The sequence below is a fragment of the Crocodylus siamensis genome, chromosome 7 (genome assembly GCF_052110815.1).
Source record: "Crocodylus siamensis isolate JL-2025a chromosome 7, ASM5211081v1, whole genome shotgun sequence".
Lineage (NCBI taxonomy): Eukaryota > Metazoa > Chordata > Crocodylia > Crocodylidae > Crocodylus > Crocodylus siamensis.
The window spans coordinates 27091271-27117398 of record NC_143401.1 but is presented as its reverse complement, the minus strand read 5'-3'; the positions used below and the strand labels follow the sequence as shown (position 1 = coordinate 27117398).

General features: G+C 46.5%; 1 protein-coding gene across 14 annotated transcripts in view; it reads right to left on the bottom strand.

Moving 5' to 3' along the window:
• The window catches only part of KAT6B (lysine acetyltransferase 6B), a 223128-nt gene that overhangs the window by 130029 nt on the left and 66971 nt on the right, over positions 1-26128 (bottom strand). Inside the window, exon 1 of one of the 14 annotated variants that reach the window (XM_090058685.1) lies at positions 21184-21393. The exons of the other annotated variants lie outside the window; for them this stretch is intronic. Coding sequence (XP_089914811.1) covers positions 21184-21378 — 195 coding nt within the window. The 5' untranslated portion in view covers positions 21379-21393. Of the gene's footprint in view, positions 1-21183; positions 21394-26128 lie in introns of those variants that run through there. 14 annotated transcript variants of the gene reach the window in all.

The following is a 26128-nucleotide window of genomic DNA, read 5'->3' as shown; positions in this document are numbered from 1 at the left end:
CTAAAGGACATGACTAACAGAACAAAGAGGTCAAAATTTTCCATAGTCAGTCTCTTGGAGCTTTGACATTTTGATGACAGAATTTGCAAAGATCTTCTCCTCCTCCTAGGAAGAACAGGATATTTAGTAGCCTTGATAGGCATTTGCCCCATTTTTCAAATGATGTAGCTCAGGGTTGCTCCATTTTAGCATGGCTGGGAGCTGAACACCACATGAGGCACACATCACCCAGGCTGCACACTGTGAAATAAGCCCACTGGAAGTCCCCACATTCATGTGTGCATGTAATGGACTGAGTTGTAGGTCATCTTGCTTAGTGGTTAGGCCAGCAAAGCAGGTCCAGGGACAGGGGCAGCATCTACAACAGTGACCCAATATGGGGTCAGGAAACATTAAGTTACCAGATCTATGAGAAAACCAGGGGTAAGGTCCAAATCAGAAGCCAAATAAAAAATTCAAGAGCTTCAGAGGCATTTTCACTAGATCCAAGTGAAAATCCAGAAACCAGAGTCCAAAGCAAGCAGCATCAGGAAGCCAGGAGTACTACATGTAAAGGAAAAGACTCATAAAGAAGTAGAGTTGGAAAGGATCTAAAAGTCATCTAGTCCAAGCCCCTGCCAGAGGCAGGATCATTCCTATACAAACCAACCTGTCTGGTAAGTCTGTTGGGGGGAAGGGTTGAGGGAGATGATTGAGGTCCCTGCAGTGAGGGAGGGAGTGGGGCTGGGGTAGGGCAGGAGTCAGGAGAGAGCCATGTGGCTCATCCACAGGGCACAGGGAGGGGGGTGGTTCCCACCACTATGCGCACCCCCAGTCGAGCCATGGGGGGGCGTGTGCCCCCTCCAACCTGTGCACAGGGCGAGGGTGGGCTGCCACTGTGGGCTGGGGCCAGGAGTGGCACAGGGAGCAGGGGGCTGCACTCAGGGCAGGTGGCAGCAGTGCTGGGATGGGGGGGGGGCCAGAGTGAGTTGTAGCCACCCCAGAATTCACCATAGCCCACCCTGTAGCACCCCTACCAACACCGCCGCTGACTGCCCTGCGTGCAGCTCTGGCACAGCCCCCCCCCCCCCCCACTGGGAAGAGCGCGGCACCAACCCTGGCCCCAGCCTTCAGAGGCACCCACCTTTGCTCCACACAAAGATCCAGGGGGCATGTGCCCCCCATGGCTCCCCCAGGGGTGCATGTAGCAGCAGGATCCGCCCTCTAGATGAGCCGTGTGGCTCCATGCTGCGCCCTGCTCTACCCCAGGCAGGCAGCACCTGCCCCAGCCACAGCTCCAGTCCCTCCCTCACCACAGGGGCCTCGATCTGCTCCCCCCCATGCCTCTTCCCTCCCCCGACCCTTCCCCCTACCCCTCAACAGACTTCCCACCCAGACACTGCTCTCCAAGCTGCCAAGCTATATATCAGCAATTGGATTGTATCAGCCAATATGACTTGTTAATAATTGGCCCAAAAAATCTTTACCCTAGTCCATACCAATCTGACCATGAGGTAAAATTCCTTCCTGAACCCAAATATGGTGATTAGTCTGACCCTGAGAGGAGGTGCAGGACTCACTAGCATGGCTGAAGTCAACACCCAATGAATCTGAGGAAAATGTCACAGCATGAGAGGCTAACAATTCCCTCCCAGCCCGGCGCGTCAACAAGCAAAGCCCAGAAACTTGGAAAAAACCTATAATAGAACAGAAGCATAGCTATGCATTGATCATCCCTGACCAATACCTGGCCATCTTCTTCTTAAACACCTCCAATGATGAAGATCCCACAACTTCCTTATGCTTTTCTACTGCCTCACTGTTCTAACAGTGAAGAAGTTTTTTCATGGTATTCTGTCTAAACCCACTTTGCTGCAACTTTAAGCCATTGGTCCATGTCCTACTCTGGAGTAAGAGACAAAAAGGCATTTTTCCAATTATTTATAGCAAATTTTAGGTATTTGAAGACTGCTATTATGTCCCTTCTCAAGCATCTTCCACAAGCTGAACATGCCTATCTTTTTCAACCTCTCTTCATATAACTTGCCTTCCAAGCCCAAAATATGATTTTCATTTTTATTGCCCAGCTTTGGACCCTAACTTCTCCACATTCTTTTAAAAACATGGAGCCCAAAACTGCACAAAATATTCTAGATGACACTTAACCAATTCCAAGTACAGAGGCACTATCACCTCTTGTGTCTTGCATCTATTGCTTCTACTGATGCATCCCAAAACTGCATTCACCTTATGTGAGGCTACACCACACTACAGATTCATACTAAGTCTGTGATCTACCAAAACTCTCAAGTCCTTTTCCAGTTTTGTGTTGTCTGAAAACTTGTTCAAGAAGCTTTCTATGATGGAATCCAAATCATCAATAAAAATGTTGAACAGCATGTTGTCCCAGGACAGACCCCTGTGGGACTACACTCAAAACCTTCTGCCATTCTGACATGGATCCATTTCTAAATACTCATTGCAGCTATTGAGCCAGTTGTCTATCCAACTTATAGAAGTTTTGCCCATTCCATATTTATCCAAGTTCATGTGGGACCTTGTTATGAAAAGTTCATGTGGGACTTCACAAAAACCTTGCTGAAGTTCATATACACAGCAATCCCTTCATCCACCCAACTAGTTACTTTGTCAAAAAAGGAGATCAAATTTGTTTGACAAGATTTGTACTTAGTAAATCCACGATGGCTGCTTGTTATCAGCTTTTCCTCCTCCAGATGCCTGCAAATGGTCTTCCTTAGTATAAGCTCCAGTAACATTCCCGAGTACTGAGATGAAACTAACTAGTCTGTACTTCCCCATGTCCTTCTTTGTCTTTTTTTTTTTGGAAAGAGGAGCACTATATTAGCCCTTTTCCAGGCCCCTGGTACCTTGCCCATCTACTACAACTTCATGAAGGTCTCCAAGCTCTCCTCTGCCAGTTCCTTCAATACCCTAGGATGATGTTCATCAGGCCCTGATCACTTGAATTCAAACCCATCAAAAGCTCTCAGACAGTTATTTCACCCCTTAGCTTATCCCTTTCCTTATCCAGATAATCCTTATTAGGTATCTGGCTGCAACTTGTTTTTTTTGTGATGATTGAGGCAAAGTAGCTCTGCCTTCTTTTCTTTAGTTAAAAGTTCCCCTAGCTAGTTAACCACCAGCTTCCTTGCCTTCTCTCTTTTCTGGACAACATAATTATAAAACCTCTTGTTGTTGTCTTTAACCTCCCTAGCCAGGTGCAACTCATTTTTCACTTCTGCCTTCCTGATTTTGTCCCTAGAGGTTCTTGTTATTTACAGGTAATCTTCCTTGGTGAGCTGTGCATTTTACATTGCTTGTATACTTTCCTTTTACACTTAGATTTCATAGACATTAGGGCTGGAAGAGACCTTACAAGATTATCTGGCCCAGCCTCCTGCCCAAAGGGCAGGAAGTCAGCTGGGGTCAGATGACCCCAGCAAGATAATCGTCCAAACTCATCTTGAATGCGGAAACTCAGATGGTAAAGAAGTTATTACTTATGTCCAGTCTAAAATGGCCTTCCGGCAGTTTGTGACCATTGCACCTTGTTTTCCCTAGGGGAGCCCTGGTGAACAGACATTCTCCCAGATCTTGATGTATACCCCTGATATACTTATAGGCTGCCAACAAGTCCCCCCTGAGCCCACGCTTTTCCAAGCTGAAGAGTCCTGTGACTCTCAGCCTCTCCTCATAAGGCCTGCTCACTTTACTTCTGATTGTGTGGCTCTCCGCTGGACTCTCTCGAGCTTCTCCCTGTCCATTTTAAATTGTGGAGCCCAGAACTGGATGCAGTACTCCAGCTGCAGCCTCACCAAGGTCAAATAAAGCAGAAGAACGACATCTTGGGTCTTCCTTGAGATGCATCGGTAGACGCAAGCCAGAGTTATTTGCTTCGCTGGCTGCAGCATTGCATTGGTGGCTCATATTCATCTTATGGTCAATAGTGACCCCCAAGTCTTTTGGACACAGCGCTAGTGAGCAAAGCACTGCTGAACCTATAGGTATGATGTGGGCTCTTTCTCCTGATGTGAAGCACCTTGCATTTCTCTATGTTGAAGGTCATCAGGTTCATCTCTGCCCACCTTGTGAGCCTATCCAGGTCAGTCTGAATCACCAGCCTATCCTCCAGTGTAACTGCACTTTCCCCATAGTTTGGTATCATCCGCAAACTTAGCCAGTCCACTTCTGACCCCCAATCCAGATTGTTAATGAATATATTAAAGAGTACTGGTCTGAGTACTGGTACCCCTGAGGGATGCCACTGGTCACCATGCTGATTCGGTTCCATTGGGTATCACTCTCTGTGTCCAAACAGGGAGACAGTTCCCCAGCCATCGGACCATAAGGTTGTTGAGGCCACAGTTCCCCAGTTTTGCCTCTTCCTCCTGGTTAGGAGGTCTGTAATAGATTCCTACAGTAATATCACATTCACCACATCCTTCCTGTATTCTAACACAGACAGTTTCAAGTCATCCTCCTTGGGTGCCTATGGCAGCTAGTAGGGAAATGTACTGCTACTTGATATAGAGAGCTACAACTTTGCCCTTCCTCCCAGCACGATCCCTCCTGTACAAGGTACAACCATCTATACCTGTGGTCCAGTCATAGGTGGAGTCCCACCAGGAGTCCTTACGAGATCATATTTGTTATTGGTTAGCAGGAGGGCCAGTTCCTCCTGTTTGTTCCCCATGCTCCTGGCATTAGTGTACAGGCAGCTGAGCCTGTCATTGGAAGCCCTAGGCTTCTCTGTACTCTTAGGAGAGTCTTGTCCATGGGTTGGGGTAGGAGTAAGTTTGATCGTATATCCTGACTTACTGATTACTTGCTTGTCTCTTCCTGAGCTTGTTCTGATGGTTGTCTCTCCGTCCCCTGGTAATCTTAGTTTAAATCTTTGTCAAGCATGTCAGCCACTCTAGTTGAAAAGAGCTTCTTTCCTGGATGGGGGGCGGCTTCTACTGCTCTGCATACTCCAGGACATGGGGGGGGGGGGGCATGTGCCCCTGGATATGTGCGGGGGAGCTGCAGCTGCAGGCTGGGGCCAGGGCTGCACAGGGCTCCTCCGAGGCTATGGGGGAGAGGGAGCCTTGTGCTGGAGCTGCGCTCTAGGCAGGCAGTGGCGGTGCTGAGAAGGGAGTTATGGGGGGGCTGCAAATTTCACCATAGCCCCCCTGTAGCCTCCTCCCAGGCATTAAGGTGCATGGTTGACAACTCAGAGATTACAAGTTCAAGGCCACAACAGAAGTGCTTAGGGTAAGGCCCTGTCAGATGCCAACAAATCTGTGAATTCTGCTAAATACCTTGTTACAAGGATAGGAAAAAGGAAAGGAAGCTGACTGTTCAATATGTGAATGGCTGGCCCAACCCCACTCCTCTTTCTCCTGCAGCACTCCCATGCTATATAGGGTCCCCAAGTTCCTACCAGGTTCCCCTCCTCCCCAGGCTGTGAACTCCCACAGGCTACCCTATGAGACAAAGGCAGGGAGGGGGAGCCTACAGACCCCAGCCACAGGAGACTGACTGGGGCAGGTAAGGAGGTGTGTTGCAGCACCTGGACTGAGGCTATAGGTTAGTGCTTCAGGGGCCACGTGAAGCCCACATCCACCAGTGGCCAAACCCTGCCATCTATTGTATATAAAGAACCACAAGGTAAAAAAATAAAATAGAGTTAAATCCTAGCTTAATTGAAAGCAACAGGAGTTTTATAATTGGTTTAATAATTTTACCTTTCATGCTTTTTCCTCTTGTCTTTTCTTGATCTCCTATAAATTGTTTGGTTGTCGTTTACAGCAATAATCATTTTACTATTTGAAAACTAAAAATATACTTCCAAGTCAAGCTATTGTGTTTTAAAGTTGATTTTACCCTGCATGTAAGATTCAAATCAACTGGCTGACGACAAATACAAAATGTTTTGTTTTAAAATAACAATCAAGCAAAGCATGCAGGACTTAATAAGAAAGCACTCTACAAGTAACCTGATCTAAGCACAGAGCCTTACACTACTGCCAAATAAACAGAAAGTATGATCTAGTTATTCCACATAGACACCAAAACCATTTTATGATAGGCTAATTAATCATGAACATAACTTTTCAGACATTACATAATTTCACACAGACTGGCTTCTAGCTAGCCAAAGAAAATAGGTATTTGTATGAGAAATAAATCTATACTTGAAGAGAAATGACAGTGACAAAAACAAAGAAAGAGGAAGGGGAGGGAAAAAAGGAAAAACATTAATTTAGGGAAAAAGGCACACCTCTTAAATCTGTTTAATTTCACTACTCAAAGCACAGCAAAACCCAAAGTTCAAAAGTGAGACACCTAAAATGGTGTATGAATACAGCAAAATCAGCAGGTCCAAGTAACTTCAAGCCCTAACTCTTTGGTCCTTTGTATCATGCAAAGTAAACGTTATTCTCTCTCTCTAACTGGTGTTTTCCAAAGGTCGTATCGCCTATAAAGGCAAAGTAAGGCTATAAAGCTCAGATTCTCATTCTGCAATTCTGCCTGGAGAAGTTAATCAACTCTTCCCAGTAACAAAATGTTTCCAATTTATCATCCAGGATAGGGGTGCTCAATCCTTGGCCTGCAGGCTAGATCTGTCTGGGGACTGGGTAATCTGGCTCACAGCAGTCCCCATGGGTAGGAAGCCCCACAGGCTGTGGCTCTGCATGCTAGGGGAGCACAGTCCAGGTGAGGGCAGCATAGGCCCCCAGGTCCAATCCCAGAGTGTGGGGGCTAGTTGGAGGTGGCACGGGGTCTGATCTAGGCATGCAGGGTCTGGTCTGGCCCCCACCATTCATCTGGCCTATGGGGCAAAATGTTAAGTACTGCTGATCTAGAATAATCACTGCCTGTAAACCCAATAGAAATGAATTATCACCACCATCATCATTGTTCTTATTAGATTTGGGCATGTTATTTATTTTCCTACAGGCTATGTTTTGGTAGCCTGTAAACTTCTATCATCAATATCTATCATTAGATGGTCTAGGGGAGTTGCATCAAATATAAATAAATACAAAAGAACCAAAACCTGATATCCTTTTCAGCAAGTTTTTTCTTTTTTTATGCAGCTCTCAAAATGAATAAAACACACCAAGAAAAACACATTTCAGTGCATCAAGTCATTATTCTTACAGCCAAGACAGGGTAGGAAGGGTGCCCTGGGCACCAAATAGTGACTCCAAGAGACCTAGGTCCTCATCCCAGTCATGACCAGCACATTTCTGGGCAAGTCACATGTACCAGTAACTCAGTTACCTAGCTACAAAACAAAAAGTCCTTTCTTTACAACTATAATAATTACAGCTACATAATGATTGTGAAGCAGTCTTGATACTATGTTGAGAGTCATATGAGTAAGTGGATATGGAATGCAAGCATACAAATAAACTGGTTCAGAAGAAAAGGAAGGCGTGTAAAGGGTAAACCCCTTTATGATCCTCCCTGTTCTTCTGAACCAGTTTAGAACCATAAAAAGCACTGTACCATATTTTCTGGCATTCAACATGAGCATTCCTCCCCTGCCCCAAACAATTGCTGGTAGCTACTATGTGCATATTATACATGAGAAATACAGTAAACACAGGTGCTACCACACACCAGGTGAAATAGAAAGCAAAGTCTGCAGCAATGCACAGGGAGCAGACCAGTGAGCAGGCTTGGCTTCTTCTCAGCTGCTATGCAACTACTTACCACAAGGAAATATCTTTTTTTCCTTCATTCTGCCTTTCAAAAACAAGGTGTACATTATATTTTGGGGCATGTTGTATGCAGGAAAATACAGTGTATTAAATACTCTATAAATAATCATACTAATAGATCCACAATACCACATTTTTATGGTTTTTTTGCCTGCCAAACTAAACTAATTTCCTGTTAAACCAGCATTTGTTTAAAATCCTTGGAAAAGAATACTACAGTTGAAGTTGATTTGGATTTGAGGGGGAGGGGGTAAGAATTCACAAGTACAACAAAAAAAAAGGAAATTAAATATTTTGGTTGCCACATCAATGGAAGTGCATAGATGAGGCCAGTGTAAAAGTTTTGTTTTGTTTTTTAAACAACTGCATACATTGTTCCCTTCAAAGTCTAAGAGAGGTCTTGAAAATTTCACTTACCAAAGGCAATGATTACTTTTATTTAATTTAGACTGTGGTGGTATTTGGCAGCAGTACAATGAGCACATGTAAAGCACAGTCTGGAAAAAAAAAGGGAATTTTCCTTGGGAAATGAGGTGTGGGTGAGCTATACCACTTATTTCCACAGAATTTTCTTTTTTTTTTTTTTAAACATTTACAGTTATGATTGTGAAGGTAAGTTCACATTTTGAAGGTTATATGGGTAAACAACTATCATCACTGCTGTTATATGGCAGCACTAATAAGGCTTTGATAAACAGTGCTGCAGTTCTTAGGGACAGTCTATGCAACAGCAAGAAACTGTGAGAAATATTAATTTCAGTGTTTCTAAAGAAGAGTGAGAGCAGAGTTTCTAAGGAGTAGTGGGAGTCAGTGCAGCTTTTGTATAAAGCAGATACTCCAAATACTGAGGTCTGGGAAGGGGTAGAGCACTAGGGCTATGTGAAGCTTCAGTTGCTGATTCGACTCAGCTGAGATTCAGCCTGATTCAGTGGCCAAATCTCTAAATCTGAATCAAATCAGGAGACCTTTTAATTTCTCCGAACTGAATCAGAACCCTCCAAATTGATTCAGAGAGATTCGATGATTCAGCCATAGACACAGCTTTAAATGTTTTTTCTACATACCTCAAAATACCACACGGCTCATGAATGCTGAGATGGTAGGGAGGATGGAGCATCCCATGGAAGTGCGGGGGCGGGGGGGTCCGCTGTCAAGTACCTGGGGGCCCTCCCTGCGCTCCTGTGGGATGCTCTGTGGGACGCTCCATCTGCCCCACCATCTCAGTTTTCATGAGTTGCACCTGGTACCTTGGGGTATGTAGAAAAAACATTTAAAGCTGTGTCTATGGCCAAATCGCTGATTCTCCAAATCAGCATTGAATCTTCAGATTCAGATTCAGCCAAATCAAATTGGGACAGTGATCCAAATCAATGAATCAAATATGGCCCATTTTGTGCACCCCTACTAAGGACTCTTCTTTTCCCCCAGTTTTTGCTGACACTATCAAGCTTGTGATGGAAAAAGAATACCCAAAAAACCTGTCATGAGTCAGAGACAGAGACACAATTCTCCAAGAGTCTCATTTTAGCCTACACAATTTACAAAGAGGGACATGCTTACTAACATAGTGGGGAAGACTTCTAACTAGGTTTACCTGGGACACAAAAGCCCAGTAAAGAACCAAAGGACCTAGATAAAAATTTAGTAGAGGGAGAGAATAGCAGAAGCCTTGCAACATTCTCAGGGAAGAGACAGGAGAATTAACTAGATACCTAAAAGAATTTATGATGAACATCCAATAATTTGATCCTAGACATGGAAAATTATAAATCTGATAAGTTTTTCAATGCATAGAATCTATTTATTGTAATTACTGGATGGTCTTGTCAAATCTGTCCCTTCAACTGCTGTGTTTGGGTGGGGGGGGGGCAGGTGGCAGGTGGCTGGAGTGCAAGAGGTGTGGGGAGCAGGAAGCCTGACCCCTGCCTCTTGCCCCCATGCTCCCCCCACACTTATTCCTTCTATTGCCTGCCATCCTACCTGGTCACCCACTGACTACTCTAACTTCCCTGGCTGACCTGAGCACATGAGAGCTCCAGAGCTGCTCCTGATCCACTCATGTCCCATGCATCAGGAAGCAGCTGTGCAGAGAACTTGGCTCAGCAGCACACAGGTTCCTCCATCACTGCCCAGCTTCCCTCCCCAGTCTCCCCTGCTGCCTGGAAGCAGGCTAGAAGGAGGAATCTGAGCCCTGCCACAGCTGCTCCTTGCCATGCAGGGCAGGAAGAGGTCAGGAGCAGCTCTGTGGTTTCCCACAGGCCTACATCAGCTGGCACTCTGACCACTTCAGCTGGGAACTGTGAGGAACACTTGCCAGGGAACTGGGCTCAGTTGAAGACCACAGCAGTGGCACACAGACTCCTCCACCCCTCCTCAGCTCCCTGCCACAGGGACCAGACACTGGAAGGACAGGGAGCAGACACCGGAAGAAAGAATCCATGCACCTCTCCAAATTAGCACCACTGATGCTGTCCCTGGTCAAACTGAACTCCCTACACAGCCACTGCCCAGTGCTTCCGGCTGGAGCCATCTGCTACTTGATTCTAAGATGAGGCTTTCTTTCCCTATAATGAAGGCGGCGGGGCAGGCCATCTTGGAATTGATAAAATATGGTAATAATGTGAGACACCTAGGATACAAACAGGAAGAACTGGAGGTCTTAGGACAAGCACAGAATTATGATGTAACTGAGACTATGGAGATTTCATAGACACTAGGGCTGGAAGGGACCTCGGAAGATAATTGAGTCCAACCCCCTGCCCAAGGGGCAGGAAGTCAGCTGGGGTCATAGGATCCCAGCAAGACAAGCATCCAAATTTCTCTTGAAGACATTCAAAGTAGGTGCTTGAACCACCTCCGATGGCAGGCTATTCCAGACCTTGGGGGCTTGGACAGTAAAGAAATTCTTCCTTGTGTCCAGCCTGAAACGGTCTTGCAGGAGTTTATAACTGTTTGACCTTGTCATCCCTTGGGGCACTCTAGTAAACAAATGTTCCCCCAGATCCTGGTGAATACTCCTGATAAACTTATAGGAAGCCATCAGATCGCCCCTGAGCCTGTGCTTTTCCAGGCTGAAGAGTCCCATGGCTCTCAGTCTGTCGTCGTAAAGTCTATTTTCTTGACCTCTGATCATGTGCATGGCTCTTCTTTGGACTCTCTCAAGCTTCTCCACATCCTTTTTGAATTGTGGAGCCCAGACTGGACGCAGTACTCCAGCTGCGGCTTCACCAAGGCCAAGTACAAGGGGAGAATGACGTCCCGGGATTTGCTTGAGAAGCATCTATGGATGCAAGCCAGCATTTTGCTTGCTCTACTAGCCGCAACATCATATTGAAGGCTTATGTTCATCTTGTGGTCAATCATGACCCCCAAGTCCCTTTCACCCGTAGCACTGCCAAGCCTATAAGGATGCTGCAGGTTTTTCTGTCCAAGGTAGAGAACCTTGCATTTTTCAGTGTTAAACACCATCAGGTTCTCGTCCGCCCATCTCCTAAGTCTGTCAAGGTCAGGCTGGATCGCCCTCCTGTCCGCAGGTGTGAATGCTTTACCCCAAAGTTTGGTATCATCAGCAAACTTGGCCTGTCCACTTCTGACCCCAATGTTCACGTCATTAATGAAGATGTTGAACAATATAGGTCCAAGGACAGAGCCTTGAGGGATCCCGCTGGTTACAGGGCACCACGATGATTGACTTCCGTCAACCACCACCCTCTGGGTCTGACCACAGAGCCAATTCCCCAGCCAGCGGATCATGGTAGACCCGAGGCTGCAGTTGGCCAGTTTTGCCAAGAGGTGATCATGGGATACCAGATCAAAGGCTTTTTTAAAGTCAAGATATACGACATCAATCTCTTCTCCCTTGTTCAGGTGATAAGTCACCTGGTCATAAAAGGAAATAAGATGTGTCAAGCAAGACCTACCCACAACAAACCCATGCTGGCTATCCCTCAGGATGTTGCTGTCAACCAGTCGGTTAAGAATGGCCTCTTAAGATATGGTGGGATAGTTCAAATGACTGAAGCAGTCATGCATGGGTACAGCTTGCTCAAGAAGAATAGGCAGAAGAAAAGAACAGAAGGAGTTGCTGTATGTAAAAAAGCAATGTACATCCACTCTGAGGTGCAATATGAAGTGGATGATAAGCCTCTGATACAAATGTTGAAAGCCTCTGAATAAAGGTCAGGACAAAACTCATGCGTAGCATCTGCTACAGGCTACCACACCAGGAGGGAAACATGGACAAGGCCTTCTTTAAGCAACTGACAGAAGCTTCCAAATTGCAGGATCTGGTTTTCATGGGGGACTTTAATTATCAGGACATCTGCTGGGAGGCAAACATGTCAGTGTAAAAGCCAGCAATTTTTTAGAGTGTGTTGGGGTAACTCTTTGATAAAAATGGTAGGATACACAAGCCAACTAGTGGGGGGTCATGGGGGAAAGTAGGGCCATCGTGGAGGAAACTCTTTTCAGATTGCTGCACACAGAGAGAAATTGGTTCGGAACATGAAAGTGGAAGATAACCTGGGTGTCAGTGACCACAAAATGACAGTATTCCAGATCCCAGGGGAAGGAAGGAAGGAGCAACAGAATAAGGACACTGAGCTTCAGAAAAGCAGACAAACTGAGGATTCCTGGTGGGCAGGATCCTCTAAGAGGCTGAAAGAACTACAGTAGAGCTGGCAGTACTTTAAAGAGGACTTTTTAAGAGCTCAGAGCTATCCCAATGGAGATGGAAGACTGGGAACTGCAAAAGGAGGCCAGCCTGGCTGGATAGCAATCTCTTCAATGAACTGAGATGCAAAACTGTCCTATAAACATTGGAAACTTGGTCATATTACTAGAGTATAAGAGTATCACACAGGTATGCAGGGAGAAAATTAGGAAGGCCATGGCATGATTTGAGATGCAACTGGGCATGGACATAAAAGACAATAAAAAGGGATTCTACAAGTAAATCAAAAGTAAGAAGAAGACCAACACTCCATATGTCCCTTACAGAATGCAGAAGACAATCTACTGTACTAATCTCAAACCAAGACCACTTTGACTTTAAGATGGCCTCCACATAATTAGATTCTATACATGGAAAATTATAACAAATTATAATAGATTTTCCGTGTACAGAATCTAACTATTGGAGGGCTGTCCTAAATTCACCACACCCATCACTGCAGCAGGATAAGCAGTGGCAGGGGGCAAGAGATGAGATGGTGAAGCAACAAAATTTCAAGCAGGTCCAAGGAGGTGATCCTCCCCCTCTATGCAATACTGGTCAGGCCGCAGCTGGAGTACTGCATCCAGCTCTGGGCACCGCACTTCAGGAGGGATGTGGACAACATGGAGAGGGTCCAGAGGGCTACCCGTACAATCAGGGGGCAGCACGGCAGGCCCTATGAGGAGACGTTAAGGGACCTGAACCTGTTCAGCCTCCACAAGGAAAGGCTGAGGGCGGATCTAGTGGCCATATTTGTGTGGAAGGTGGAGGCAAGCTGTGTGCCGTGAGCTGAGGATCTCTGTACCCTGCTGCTATTGACCTGGGAGCCACATGCTGGGCACACCATGGGTCCCCTGCCTGCCCAACAGTGGGAGGCACAGGGCATCATGCAGCTCCTGGGGCAGTGGCAGCAGCATACAGAGCCCCAAGCCCGCAGCCCACGTCTGCCCCATGCACAAATACAGGGGCTACATGCCTCCCATACCTTCCAGCAGCAGGAGCCATGCCCTCCCCCCACCTCTAGACAAGCCGCCCATGCTCCATCCCACAACCCACCCCAGCCCCCGGACCCCACTCACACCTGCCCAATTTCCTCACTGTGGGGGCCTCTATCTGCCCCCTCCCTGCTGATTCCCCCCTCCACACCTCTTCCTCTCCACAGTCTTACCTGCTGGGCAGTGTCTATGTCTGCACATCACTCCCAAGCCACAGCCAGCCCAGTCCTGGTGTTGCCCTTTGCCCCTGACCCACAGTACCACAGATCCTGCCAAGGCATGCAGGAACCCCTCTCCCTGGGCTTCAACCCCCCCCCCCCACATACTCACATACCCCTAAATCTAACCTAAACCTTCCCTGCTAGAACTTGAGATCACTGTTTCTTGTTCTGGTATCTGCCACCACTGAGCCTACAGTGTGCTACTGTGTAAAAAAAAAAAAAAAAAAAAAAAAGCCAAGAGACTAGTAAATTACATCAACAGAAGCGTTGCTTGCAAATCAAGGGAAGTGATTCTTCTGCTCTATTCAGCACTAATGAGACCTCACCTCAAGCACTGTGTCCAGTTTTGGGCCCTGCCATTCTGGAAGGATGTGGACACATTGGAAAGAGTCCAGTGTAGAGTGACGAAAATAATTAGGGGCCTGGGAAGCAAGGCTTATGAGGAAAGGCTAACAGAACAAGGATCATTTAGTCTGGTGAAGACAAGATGCAGGGGGATTTACTATCAGTCTTCAATAACTGAAGGACAATTACAAAGAAAAAAATATCTGTGGCTGCGGGGAACATGACTAGGTCTCGAGCTGCAGCAAAGGAAATTTAGGTTGGAGATTAGGAGGAACTTTCTAAGTATGAAGGTGGTTAAGTATCAGAAAAGGCTACCTAGAGAAGTTGTGGAATCTCCATTCTTGGGAATTTCCAAGAGCAGATTGGACAGACACTTGGCTGGGATGGTTTAGCAAGTGATGATTCTGCCTTGCTTGAGCAGAGGGCTGGACTAGAATCACTGGATGACCTGCCCTACTTTCTTATGATTCTACATAAATTCCATGTCCCTTGGCTTTCAGTGTTCTGTTTTATTTTAGGTAAGAAAAGGTGGAATTTTAGAGCACAAGTTTTACAGAATTATTTGCTGCACAAGAATAAATCCTACAACATTTTCCTCTTCCAATAGCCATGGAGGCCTTATAGCTTATTTTGCCCAGCTAGGTCTGAAATACAAAAAATGGTATCATGAGCCAGGCTCAAGATAATCCCAACTTTGCAGGATTTCCAACACTACTTTTTCTATGAAGCCCAGGGAATCAGATGCTTCATTTCTCCTCAGGCCTCAGTAATGGGATTTTGAATGAATGTCTATTTTGGTAATTTAGTGTTCTAACCAATGATTTCTTTTTCAGAGAGGCGTCCCTGGTAAGTGTGGCTTTTATCAATGCCACAGAGGGGGATGCAGATCCAAGTTCCAAGCCAGTGTCTACAGTCCCACAGCAGACATTAGCAGGGCAATCCCTGCCACCCCTCTCTACTTGCTCCCCATACCAAGACTGCAGTGAAAAAGCTGGGTCTCAGGAAGGCTCAGGGGTTAGCAGCAGTTCAGTTCCTCCATAGAAGGAATTGAGCTGTGGGGAATTACCAGACTGAAGTCCTTGTTCTGGGAAAGGCACAGGGAAAGCTGCTGCTTCACACCTCCAGATCAGAAAAGTCAGGAAGAAGGGTGCAAGTCTTCATTCTTGCAAGAGAAACTCTCTCGCAGGGGAATGGAAAATGCTTCTCTAAGCGGGGGCATGTATTCTTTTGGAAAAAAATGAATGAACTTCTAGTTACTACTGGGAAAGCAGTGATTCTGTCAATAGAAATGTAACATCTGGTTATTACCTTATTTATGAAGTGGCCTCCAGTCTCTCATCTAACCATTACCCTTCCAAGACTGTTAACTCCTCCCAGTTTTCCCCAACTCCACCTTCTCCTATCCAGGAAGAACCTTCTTCAAACTATTCACGTGCATGCTGAAAGTCTTCATGAGTCTCACCCACATAGAAAAATGTTCTCAGATTCGTACTACTACCACATTACTCAAGTCAGAAAACATAATCACTACAACTAATACAATGATATTAGGGATCCAACTCCTTCACATCAATTACCACAATACTTCATGCTCTCATCATGCTTCAAAAGCATTATACTGAATAGCAATAAAAAATTGCCCCCATCCCTCAGTAAACACAAATGGCAGAATGTACCATTTGACAGAGTAGCACTTGATGTCATATCCATGCTGTCCAGTAAGGGGAGCCTCAAGTCTAAAAAGGTTGAGAACCACAAATTTAACCAAAATATGTCAGCCACTGACAACTAACATGCTACAACAAGTGATTAATACTCAACTTGTTCTTTGTGCAAACAAGTTACAATTCTAACGTTTATTAATTGGGTCAAGACTCATAACTGTTATCACTACAAGTTTATAGGGTCAGATAAACTGAAGAAGCAGGTGACTGGAAGCAAATTCCAGTAGTTTTCAAAAAGGTTGCAGTAAATTGTGAAAGTGATGTGTTTCTGGGCCATGCACATTATAAAGCAATTTAGAAATGACCATCAGTCTTTATTCAACACTCTGATTTTGTACCAAGTTAATAGGATTCAAGTAGAGTTGGTGAACATGTACTCAGACTGTTTAAAGATCAAAGCAGGCATCATCTCCCTGAAGAAACTTCACCATAACCCTTCAACGTCAAGTGATTTTTTTTTTTGAAAGAAAGTGAGACACTAAAATCAGATATTATCAGATATTTATTTATACTTAGGTTAGGATTTTTCCCCTCCTTTGTTTAGGGTATTGTAGAGCAAAATTACACGCCATCTAAAGTCAAGCATACTACAAAAGAAGTTAATTAAAACAGTTACTGCAAATCAACAGACATACTACCTTTAAACTTTCAAGAACAACCAGCGATTTTTGAAGCTCAATAAACTTATCTTCCTGGTATTGGGCTTTCGGATGGATCACTTGGCAATAAAGTTATCTTCAAAGGTTTGCAATAAGGGCCATGCAATAGGTTAAGACACATCCTACCTCCCATGATCTATTACCACTCTTTCTTTGGTCTCCCTCTCTCTCTCCCCCACCTCAGAAAAGGTAAACATATACATTAGCACCTGGCACCGTTTTGCAGGAAGCTGGAATAACCCAGCTTGGCTCCCAAAAGGGCTAAGTCAGGGACAGGCAGTTATTTCGGGTGGAGAACTACTTAATGAGTTTTGGTGACCTGCTGAGAAACGCCTCGGTAACCCCACCCCTTGACAGTTGCCCCACCCCCTGGTCGCCATCTTAGGACAGGAATTCCCACCTGTAACTCCTAACCTTTGCCAGCAGATGTCCCTTCCCTTGCCCTTGCCCCTTGGGAGTGGGGGTTGAAATCTTAGAACCAGAAAAAAACTAAATCACATACTAAAAGTCAAGAACCTACTATATTTTAATTTTATTACAAAAACTAATTTTTGGCATGATTTGTGTTTGCATACTGTATATAGAGATGACTGCATAATAACTCAAAAATAAATTCTTAGTCTTGTATAATGTGGTGTGGGTATAGCTGTGTGCGCACGTGTGTGTGGTGGGCGTGTACACGTGGTGGGGTGTGGGAGTGTGCATGGGGCACGAGCCCCCCTGCCTGCTCCTGCTGCCACTGCCATTGCCTGCTGGGGCTGCACATTGTGGGGGGAATGTGGGAGGATTTAAGGGGGGGTCCCCACACCTCCCCCACTCTCCCTCACACCCATGTGCTGCCCACCCATGATCCACGCTGCCACTGCCTCACCCCAGGCATGGGCTCCGTACTGTCACCAGCCCCAGCCCCATGTTCCCTGCCTCACCCAGCTGCAGCTCCGCCCCCACTGCTTCCCAGAGCCAGCAGGAGACCAGGGAAGCAGAACAGGTCCTCAGGGACTGCAGCAGCAGCAGCCCCACCTAGAAGCTGCGTGCTGGCTGGGTCGGACCCTTCTGCCCACAAGGGTGGGAGCGAGGCACAATATATTTAATTGATTTCATAAACACTAGGGCTTGAATGGACCTTGCAAGATTATCGGGTCCAGCCCTGTCCAAGGGACAGGAAATCAGCTGAGGTCAAATGATCCCAGCAAGATAGGCAGTCGAATGTTTCTTGAAAGTGTCCAGAGTAGGTGTTTGCACCACCACTAGGGGGAGTCTACTGCAGGCACTGGGGACTCGGACGGTAAAGTTTTTCCTTATGTCCAGCCTAAAATGATCTTCCAGCAGTTTGTGACTGTTGGACCTCGCCTTCCCCTGGGGTGCCCTGGTGAACAGACATTCTCCCAGTTCCTGATGCACACCCTTTATGTACTTATCGACTGCTACCAAGTCACCCCTGAGCCTTTATTTCTCTAGGCTGAAGAGTCCCATGCCTCTCAGCCTCTTCATAAAGCCTGTTCTCTTGTCTTCTAATCATGTGAGTGGCTCTCCTCTGAAACTCTTTCAAGCTTCTCCACATCCTTTCTGAATTGCAGAGCCCAGAACGGGATACAGTAGTCTAGCTGCGGCCTCACTAAGGCCAAGTAAAGTGGGAGGATGACTTCCTGGGTCTTGCTTGAGATGCATTGGTAGATGCAAGCTAAGGTTTTGTTTGCTTTGCCGGCTGCGGCATTGCATTGGTGGCTTATGTTCATCCTGTGATCAGTCATGACCCTGAAGTCTCTGAGTGAGTATAGCACTGCTGAGTCTATAAATGCGATATGGGTTTTTTCTTCTGAGGTAGAGCACCTTGCATTTCTCTGTGTTGAATACCATCAAGTTTTTATCCGCCCACTTTATGAGCCTGTCAAGGTCAGCCTGGATTGCCAGCCTATTCTCTAGAGTGACCACACTTCCCCATAGTTTGATATCACCAGTGAACTTAGCCAGTCCGCTTCTGACACTAGAGTCCAGATCATTTATAGCTACATTAAAGAGTACAGGTCTGAAAACGGAGCCCTGGGGGATGCCACTGGTCACTATGCGCCATGCTGACTCAGTTCCATTGACTATCATGCTCTGAGAATGGCCACGGAGTCAGTCCTCCAGCCATCAAACCGTCAGGTTGTTGAGGCTGCAGTTCCCCAATCTGGTAAGTCTGGGGGATGGAGGGGGGAAGGATGCCTCACTCCCACCCTAGTGGGCAAAAAGGCTGGGCTGAGTGGGGCACAATTTGTTGGTGGGCCCCATGGGCCAAATTAAAGTGCTTGGTGGGCAGGATCCAGCAAACGGGCCATATTTTGTCCACCCCTGGACTAAGTGCTAGGACCCAATTGCTGCTGCTGCTTTCTGCTGTGAAGCCACTTCCCTCTCTCCCCTCCACTTTCCCTCCCCAAGTGCTGCTGAAGCCACAAACCAAATTTACTGGCTCTGCAGGCCACAGGATGCCAATCCCTGATATATGACTGATCAAACAATGCAGAAACTGCACATCTTACAGACTTATAAAACTCTGGAAATGGAGAGAGAAGAAACCAGTCATCATAACTCTATCAGTTTTGACAAAGAAAGAGGTCTCTTTCTGCTGCAGTAAGTTCTGCTAAGATAAGACATTTATTGCTCAGGCCTGGTGTACATCAGAAAAGGTCTGTCAATTTACCTGTACTGGCAATCATATTAGTGTAGCATAGTTCACACAGACAAACTTTTTTTACCAGTGTAGCTTACTGTACTAGCACAGGGCAGGCCAGGAAAAAGCACTTTTAAGCAAAAATAACTTCATCTACCTTTAAATTTGTCTAATACAACTATTATTCAAATATTCACACCCCTTGTCAACACTTCTGTAATAGTAAAAAAAATATGTCTAGCACAAATAAAACCTATGAAGAAAATACAAATCAGATAAAAGAACTTGAAGTGAAAGAATTTAACTGCTATGTCAGGTGGCTTGTTTGCCAAGAATAAGACCACGTGGTCTAGACATTTTGTAGAGAAACAAAACAAAACAAAATAAAAACAAAAACAACTTCCCAGCTCTGCGAGTAATGGTTCATAGCCACAAATGAAGCTCACTGCTTCTGTGGTCTAACACTACTGTTAACCATAACACAAAAACCCAAGTTGCAATGTATCAAGTGCCAGAGATCTAGGAGCTTATGACATCAGAAATCAAAAATGTTCAGCCTGAATCACCACACTGAATTTCACCTGGTACAAGGGTATGTTTGACCGAGCCTGTTATTGTTCTTTTGTTTCTGAACAAGTTGTACCAAGTTAAGAAACTGCAACTAGAGATGCATTGATGCATCGTTCCATATCGTATTGGCACTGATAAAAGGAAAACTGACATTATCAGCAATCAGCTTTTTTTTGGCTAATGTGGCCGATAATATTGGCCAATAAATGCCATGTGCATGTATGCAGCTGCAATACGCATGCAGCCAGCCTGGCAGCTGGGAGAGAAGTCTCTGGCTAATAAGTCTGTTGGGAGGGAGAAGGGGCAAGGGGTAGATCGAGGCCCCTGACGTGAGGGAGGAAGTGAGGCTGGGGCTGGGGCTGCCCAGCCAGGGCGGGCAGGGAAGGAGCCATGCGGTTTGTCTGGGAGGCCTGGATGGGTGGATCCCGCTGCTACATTAACCCTGGGGGAGCCATGGGAGGGCTTTTCCCCTCCCACATCTGTGCTTGGGGTGAGGGCAGGATGCCACTGCAGGCTGGGACTGGGGGTGGCACTGGACTCTTCCCAGAGGAGGGCAGGAAGTAGGGGGTATGGTGAATTTTTCACCCCTCCATACAGCCACCCCCACCCCAGCATTGCCACCACCTGCCCCTGGCCCCAGCCCAATCTGGCGCTGCCCCCAGCAGCAGCTCACCCTCCCCTTGCACACATTTCTGCGGCACACATGTTCCCATGACTCCCCCAGGGGTCTGCGTAGCAGCACAATCTTCCCCCCTCCTTCTGCCCCTGTCCCACTCCCTCCCTCATCATAGGGGCTTTGATTTGTGTACCCCGACACAACCCTTCCCTCCCCTTCCCTCTTCCCCCCCCACCCCCAAAAGACTTACCAGCTGGACACTGTTCTTCATGCTGCCAGGCTGCATATAAGCAATCAGGTTGGTATCGGCCAATATGACTCATTCATAATCAGCCATCAATATCAGCCTAAAAAACTTTACCAGTGAACCCCTAACTGCAACCTAAGTCATTAGCTATCACATTCCACCATGATTTCAAATCAGTGAGGAACATCCAGGAGGGACCAGGCAGGGACAGGGAACCTGTGCACCACCACCACTGTCCTGGGCTGAATGTGGCCTTCATGCAGCCCAGCTGAAGCAAGCAGGTGTAGCTCTGGAGCTTCTTCCCACCTCCAAGTCAATGGGAATAGAGGCAACAGCAGGCAAAGGGGAGAAGACAGGTACGGGGGGAGGGGACATGGAGGGAAGGGGACAAGGGGAATTCTTACCTTCTTGGGTGACTTAAAAATATCCTGCTCTTGCAGTACAATCAAAAAGTGAGTGCAACCACACAACTCCACTCCCTCTGGATCCACCCCTGGTTACCGGTAGGATGCAGCCTTGCACTAAGCAATTCTGTGACAACTTCCACCTCCAAAGGTAGAGAATATTTTACAACACTGTGATGATCCATTATGTTTAACTGGCTTTCTTCAAAAACCAGGCTCTATATAAAAATTCACTTATTTAAAAGTAACATTAATCATAATTTAATTCATTTTCCGTTCCACTACAAAAAAAAGTAACTCTAGTAACTTCAGCTGCTGTTACTCACAGAGCTATAGCAAGCTTCTTCAGAACCAATCGGCAGAACACTGTGGAGTGGGGTTGGAAGAAGGAAGCTGCAGATCACGACAGGGATATTACGCCTGGTGTTAGAGCTGTACTGATACCCAGTGCATCCACAGGTGGCACACAGTGGAAGGTTAGCTGCGAAATAAGCAGGAATAACTGACAAATAAGAAGTCATGAAGCAAACAGCAGCAGCAGCAGCACCAGGATGTGATGGGGACAGCAGAAGACAATACTTTCCCTCTTGAAAAGTTACATATAACATATAGGTTACTATAGTAAGCCTGTCCAGCCCCTATCCACAGGTCTACAAGTCCTCAATGGTGGAGCAGACAGAAGATGTTGGAATCTCAACTGCTGCGAAGGCAGATGAAGGCTGCAGCACAACGAGACCTAGGAGACTTGGCCTCCTTGCCACTGGATCAAGGTCCCATTCTGTCAAGAACCACGTGGAAGTTGATGTGCAGCAGCCTCCCCACAACAAAAATCACACACAGAAGTCTTCCATGAAAACAGCTTTTCCAGCATATTTTTCAAGCCCTCTGGAAACAAGCTAGTGACAATGGAAACAGGATTGTGAGGTCTGGAAGCTCCTAGTCATGGACTGGCACAAAAACGACAGCTGTAAAAGGGTCATCTAGCACTTGGATGAAGCAGGAGAGTGATTTGACAATGATAACTGTGAATAAGCAGTCCTCTTCTGGATCCATTCTACTCACCAGACATGGGGAGAGGGCTAGAAAACATACCTTAAACATAGTCTGCCTACCTTTTTCCTGACTGGATAACTGCATCCAATGGGATCACCTTTACTGTGGTCAAAATCAACAAAGAAAACACAATCAAGTTTGGGAACTGGAATATCAGGACTCTCCCAGACAATCCTAAGAATGAATGCCCAGAGCACTACACCATAATCATGGCTCAAGAACTCAAGCAACAATAAATCCTGACATCACTGCACTGAGTGAGACACAGTGAGCAGGAGATGGGCAGCTCAAAGAACAAGGAAGTGGGTATACCCTTTTCTGAAAAGGGAAACAGGAAGGAGAACAGTAGCTTCATGGAGTTGGTTTTGCCATCAACAATGAACTCATAAACCAACTCAAAAAGTTTCCTATCAAAATTAATGAGCGCCTCATGACTCTCTAGCTCAAACTGGTGGGGAGCCAATACGCCACTGTTATCAGCACATACATCCTGACTCCTATGCCAACAACAAAACCAAGGAGGAATTCTATGCCAACCTTAACAGAGTCCTTTCTGATGTGCTGAAGGGAGACAGATTTACTCTGCTCAGCAATTTCAACACCAGAGTTGGAAGGGACTCAAACTTCTAGAACAGAACCAACAGCAAGGAAGGAACGGAAAAAGTTAATTCCAACAGCATTCTCCTCTAGACCAAATGTGCAAAACACGCACTCACCATCACCAACACCCTGTTCCACCAGAAAACCAGGTAGAAGACATCATGGCAACACCCATGATCTAAGCACAGGCACTTGATAGACTACATGCCTGGGAATGCGTCAGCATTCATGCTCAGGCGTACAAAGATATCTACATTGAGCTACGCTAGGAGTTGATGATTACAGGACAGATCACTGACTCATCAACTCAGTTTATGTCACTGTAGAATGCTGTCTCTCTTTGGTCAGGCCTCTACTCATCTCGGCATGATTCCTTACTTCCTCACCCTCCGCGGGTGGATAGCTTGGCCTGCTGCCTTGGATCTCACCATGCCCAATGTTCTCTCCTGCCACGTCTTTGATGTTTGTAATTATAAAGATGGGAGGAAGGTTTTACATCTCCTCACACTGGCACTCTCTCTTTGCAGGATCCTCGCTGCTGGGTAAACATCCATCACTCCAGACCTTCCCCAAGGCTCCAGCTGGTAAGCCAATAGGCTCCTCTGAGCCTCTAAACATGGGTCACAGTCTTGGCTCACACCATTTACCCCTCCTGAGGCAATTTGTTCCTGGACACTGTTTTCCACAGCTCCAGGCATCTACTTCCGGTCCCCCATCTTCCACAACCCGGATGACTTTTATCTTGCCATCTGGGTTCCACCCAGCCAATCAGATCCAGTATGCACTGACAAAGCATGCCAGTGCCAGGCTGAGCCCAATATGGAATGCTGAAGAGGCAGCCATGGGCTGGATCCAAACAACTGGTGCACTGGATCTAGCCCACAAGCCATATTTTACCCACCCCTAGTATAAACAGTGTTGGGATTATTTCTGGGAGGGGGACAGGGTGACAAGGTTGTACCAGTTATAGAACCAGTGATGTGCATACATCCATGCTGCCAAGCTCTTTTAAGGGCTAAGAAGAGTGAACAGAGGTGATATGCTATGGAAGTTATTACGTGTGGGTCTTCTAGCCAACATAATTCAGATTGCCATTTCAAGTCTTCTGGCCCTAGTACTGATCCACACCTAATTTACTGACCTATGAGCAAGTCCCTACTCACATATAACCTGATTGTTTTTGTTTCTACTCTCAAAAATTGGAAACATTATTTATTTTAGGAAAATAAGCTGTGTTGATCATTTGTGATCCCTTAGCTGTGCAGAAAAACAGTCGCAGCAGCAAAGCAACAACCTACAAACCACTCCAGTGGCATCAGTATTGTTTGTTCATCCCATGTTTTAGTTGAACAAGATCTGTAAAAAAATGCTGTGCAAGCTTTGAAGAAGTCAAAGTTTAAAATGAGACAGAGTTTTAACTATTAAAACACTACTCAAGACCTAGAACAATGTTCTCCTCATCATTCACTTCACCAACCACTAACAGGGTTTTCCCTGTGTAGGGAAAAACAAACTATACTAGCCAGCTTTGCAGATGTTAAAATTGTATTACAGGAGTGGAGTTCAACAGCTGCTAGAGAACTTCAGACCCCTCTGTATATCCCTTCTGAGAATCTTCATGCCACACAGGACAGTGATTAATTATAAATTGCAATTAAATTAATTATATAAATTATTTTTTTTAAATAAATACAACAAAGTTACTATTCACTTACCTCAATGGAAAAACACTACACAGTAATTATTGTATCCCTAGAGTCTAGACTATGGTAGCATACACCTAAAGACAAGTTACCCTGAAATACTTTTAGGGGCAAGAATATAGGCAGAGCATGTTCCATAAACCCCATTAACAGCCATAGAGTGCTAAGGGTCCGTTTCATCTTATCAGTTGTGAGCTTAATTTAACAGATCTATATAATAAAAATGTCTATTTTTAAGAAATCATTAGTCTATTATTATCTACATACAACAACATTTGATTCCTCCCAGCAATACTTTACTTGATATTCATTCATCTCTAGGATTATCATATAACTACCAGTTTAAGGCTGGATCAATGTTTTTTCACTTGACTGAACAACCCAATCAATAGCAACAAGGACATTCTGCTGTCAAAAACAAACTGCTGTTCATGCTGCTAGTTCCCCCTGGGCTTGGTGTTACAGAACCATGTTAGACAGATCCCACCATGCAGTGCTCAATGTGACACTGATCACTCTACAGGCACAATACAGAGTATTGATATCAAGTATACAGCTAAATCAAGATTGGTAATTACTTCCACCTTAGCAAACGAAAGTGTTGTCAAGGAAAACAAACTGAAAAAAAATCTTTGTATTTTCCACTGTGTCACGGGCCGAGGCGCAAGAGCAGCCGTGATCCCTCTAGCGCCCCTACCGTGCCAAGTAGGGCGACTCAGCACCCTCGATCTCGCCCGCCACTTCTTGATCTTAAATAGTTCTATAAGGGAGGCTGCCTTATTGTCCCCTTGGACACGGTGCCCAAGTATATCCCGTTCCCTATCCTGGGTGTACCAACCTGGTGCACCCCAGCCTTATGGGCTACGTGTGCCTCCAACCTCCCCTTTAGCATGCCCCAAGCCTCGCAGCTGTACCGGATGTTCTTGTGTCGTATGCTCACCACTTCCTGGGGTCTCGCAATACACACACTCCCTCTCTCTGGGGTCCCTCCATCTGCACGCCCGATATATTTGCCCCTCCCAGGCTTGTTCTCATGCGCCTGCCCTGCTCCGGGACTTTTACCGCGCGCTCAGCCCTCTTCGGCTGTCCTAATTGCACGCTTGGCTCTGTCGAATCTCGCCCTCCCTGGGGCCTATGCCGCGCTTCCCGCGCTCCTTGCCCTCCCTGGGGCCTATGCCGCGCTTCCCGCGCTCCTCGCCCTCCCTGGGGCCTGTGCTCACGCTTCCCGCGCTCCTCGCCCGCACTGAGGCCTTCTATGCCCGACTCAGGCTTCCCAAGGTTGGGGCTCAGGCGGCCTTAGCCTTACCTGGCCCCCAGACCTGCCTTCTTGGGCCTACGCCCACTGGGCAAAATACCGCCGCCCCCCATGGGGCCGGGGTCACGACACCCCACAACGTCACGCCTCTCTCTGGCGCTTACCTGCAGTGCCAGCTCCAGCACCAATCGCTGTGCCCTCCCAGGGCACCCAGGAACCCCCCCCACTCCACTGGGGAGCTCCTAATGAGGCCTCCTCCGTCCCCTACAGCCTCTCCCAGTCCTCCGGTTTTATACAAACAGCCCAACAGCAAAGCAAAGCTACCAGCCAACCGGCTCTAACTCAAAATGAGCTTACCAGCTATAACATAGGATCCAGGCCCACCTAGCCCTTTTGCAAAGGCGTCTCAGTCAGGGTTCTCTCCACCCTCACCATGGTGCAGCCCCTTAGGTGCTCAGGCTGCACTGCTCCTCTCTGCTCTGCTGGGCTCTCCTGCAGAGCTCCTGCACCTCAGGCTGCCAGAAGGGAACTGCTGCTAGGCTCTGGCCTGGGCTGTTTATAAAGGCCTGGCCCTGCCCCTTTCTAGTCATGTGACCAGCCTGGCTGCTCCGGCAACCAACACCTGTGCTGTCTTAGGGAGCTTCAGCAGTCCTTATTCCT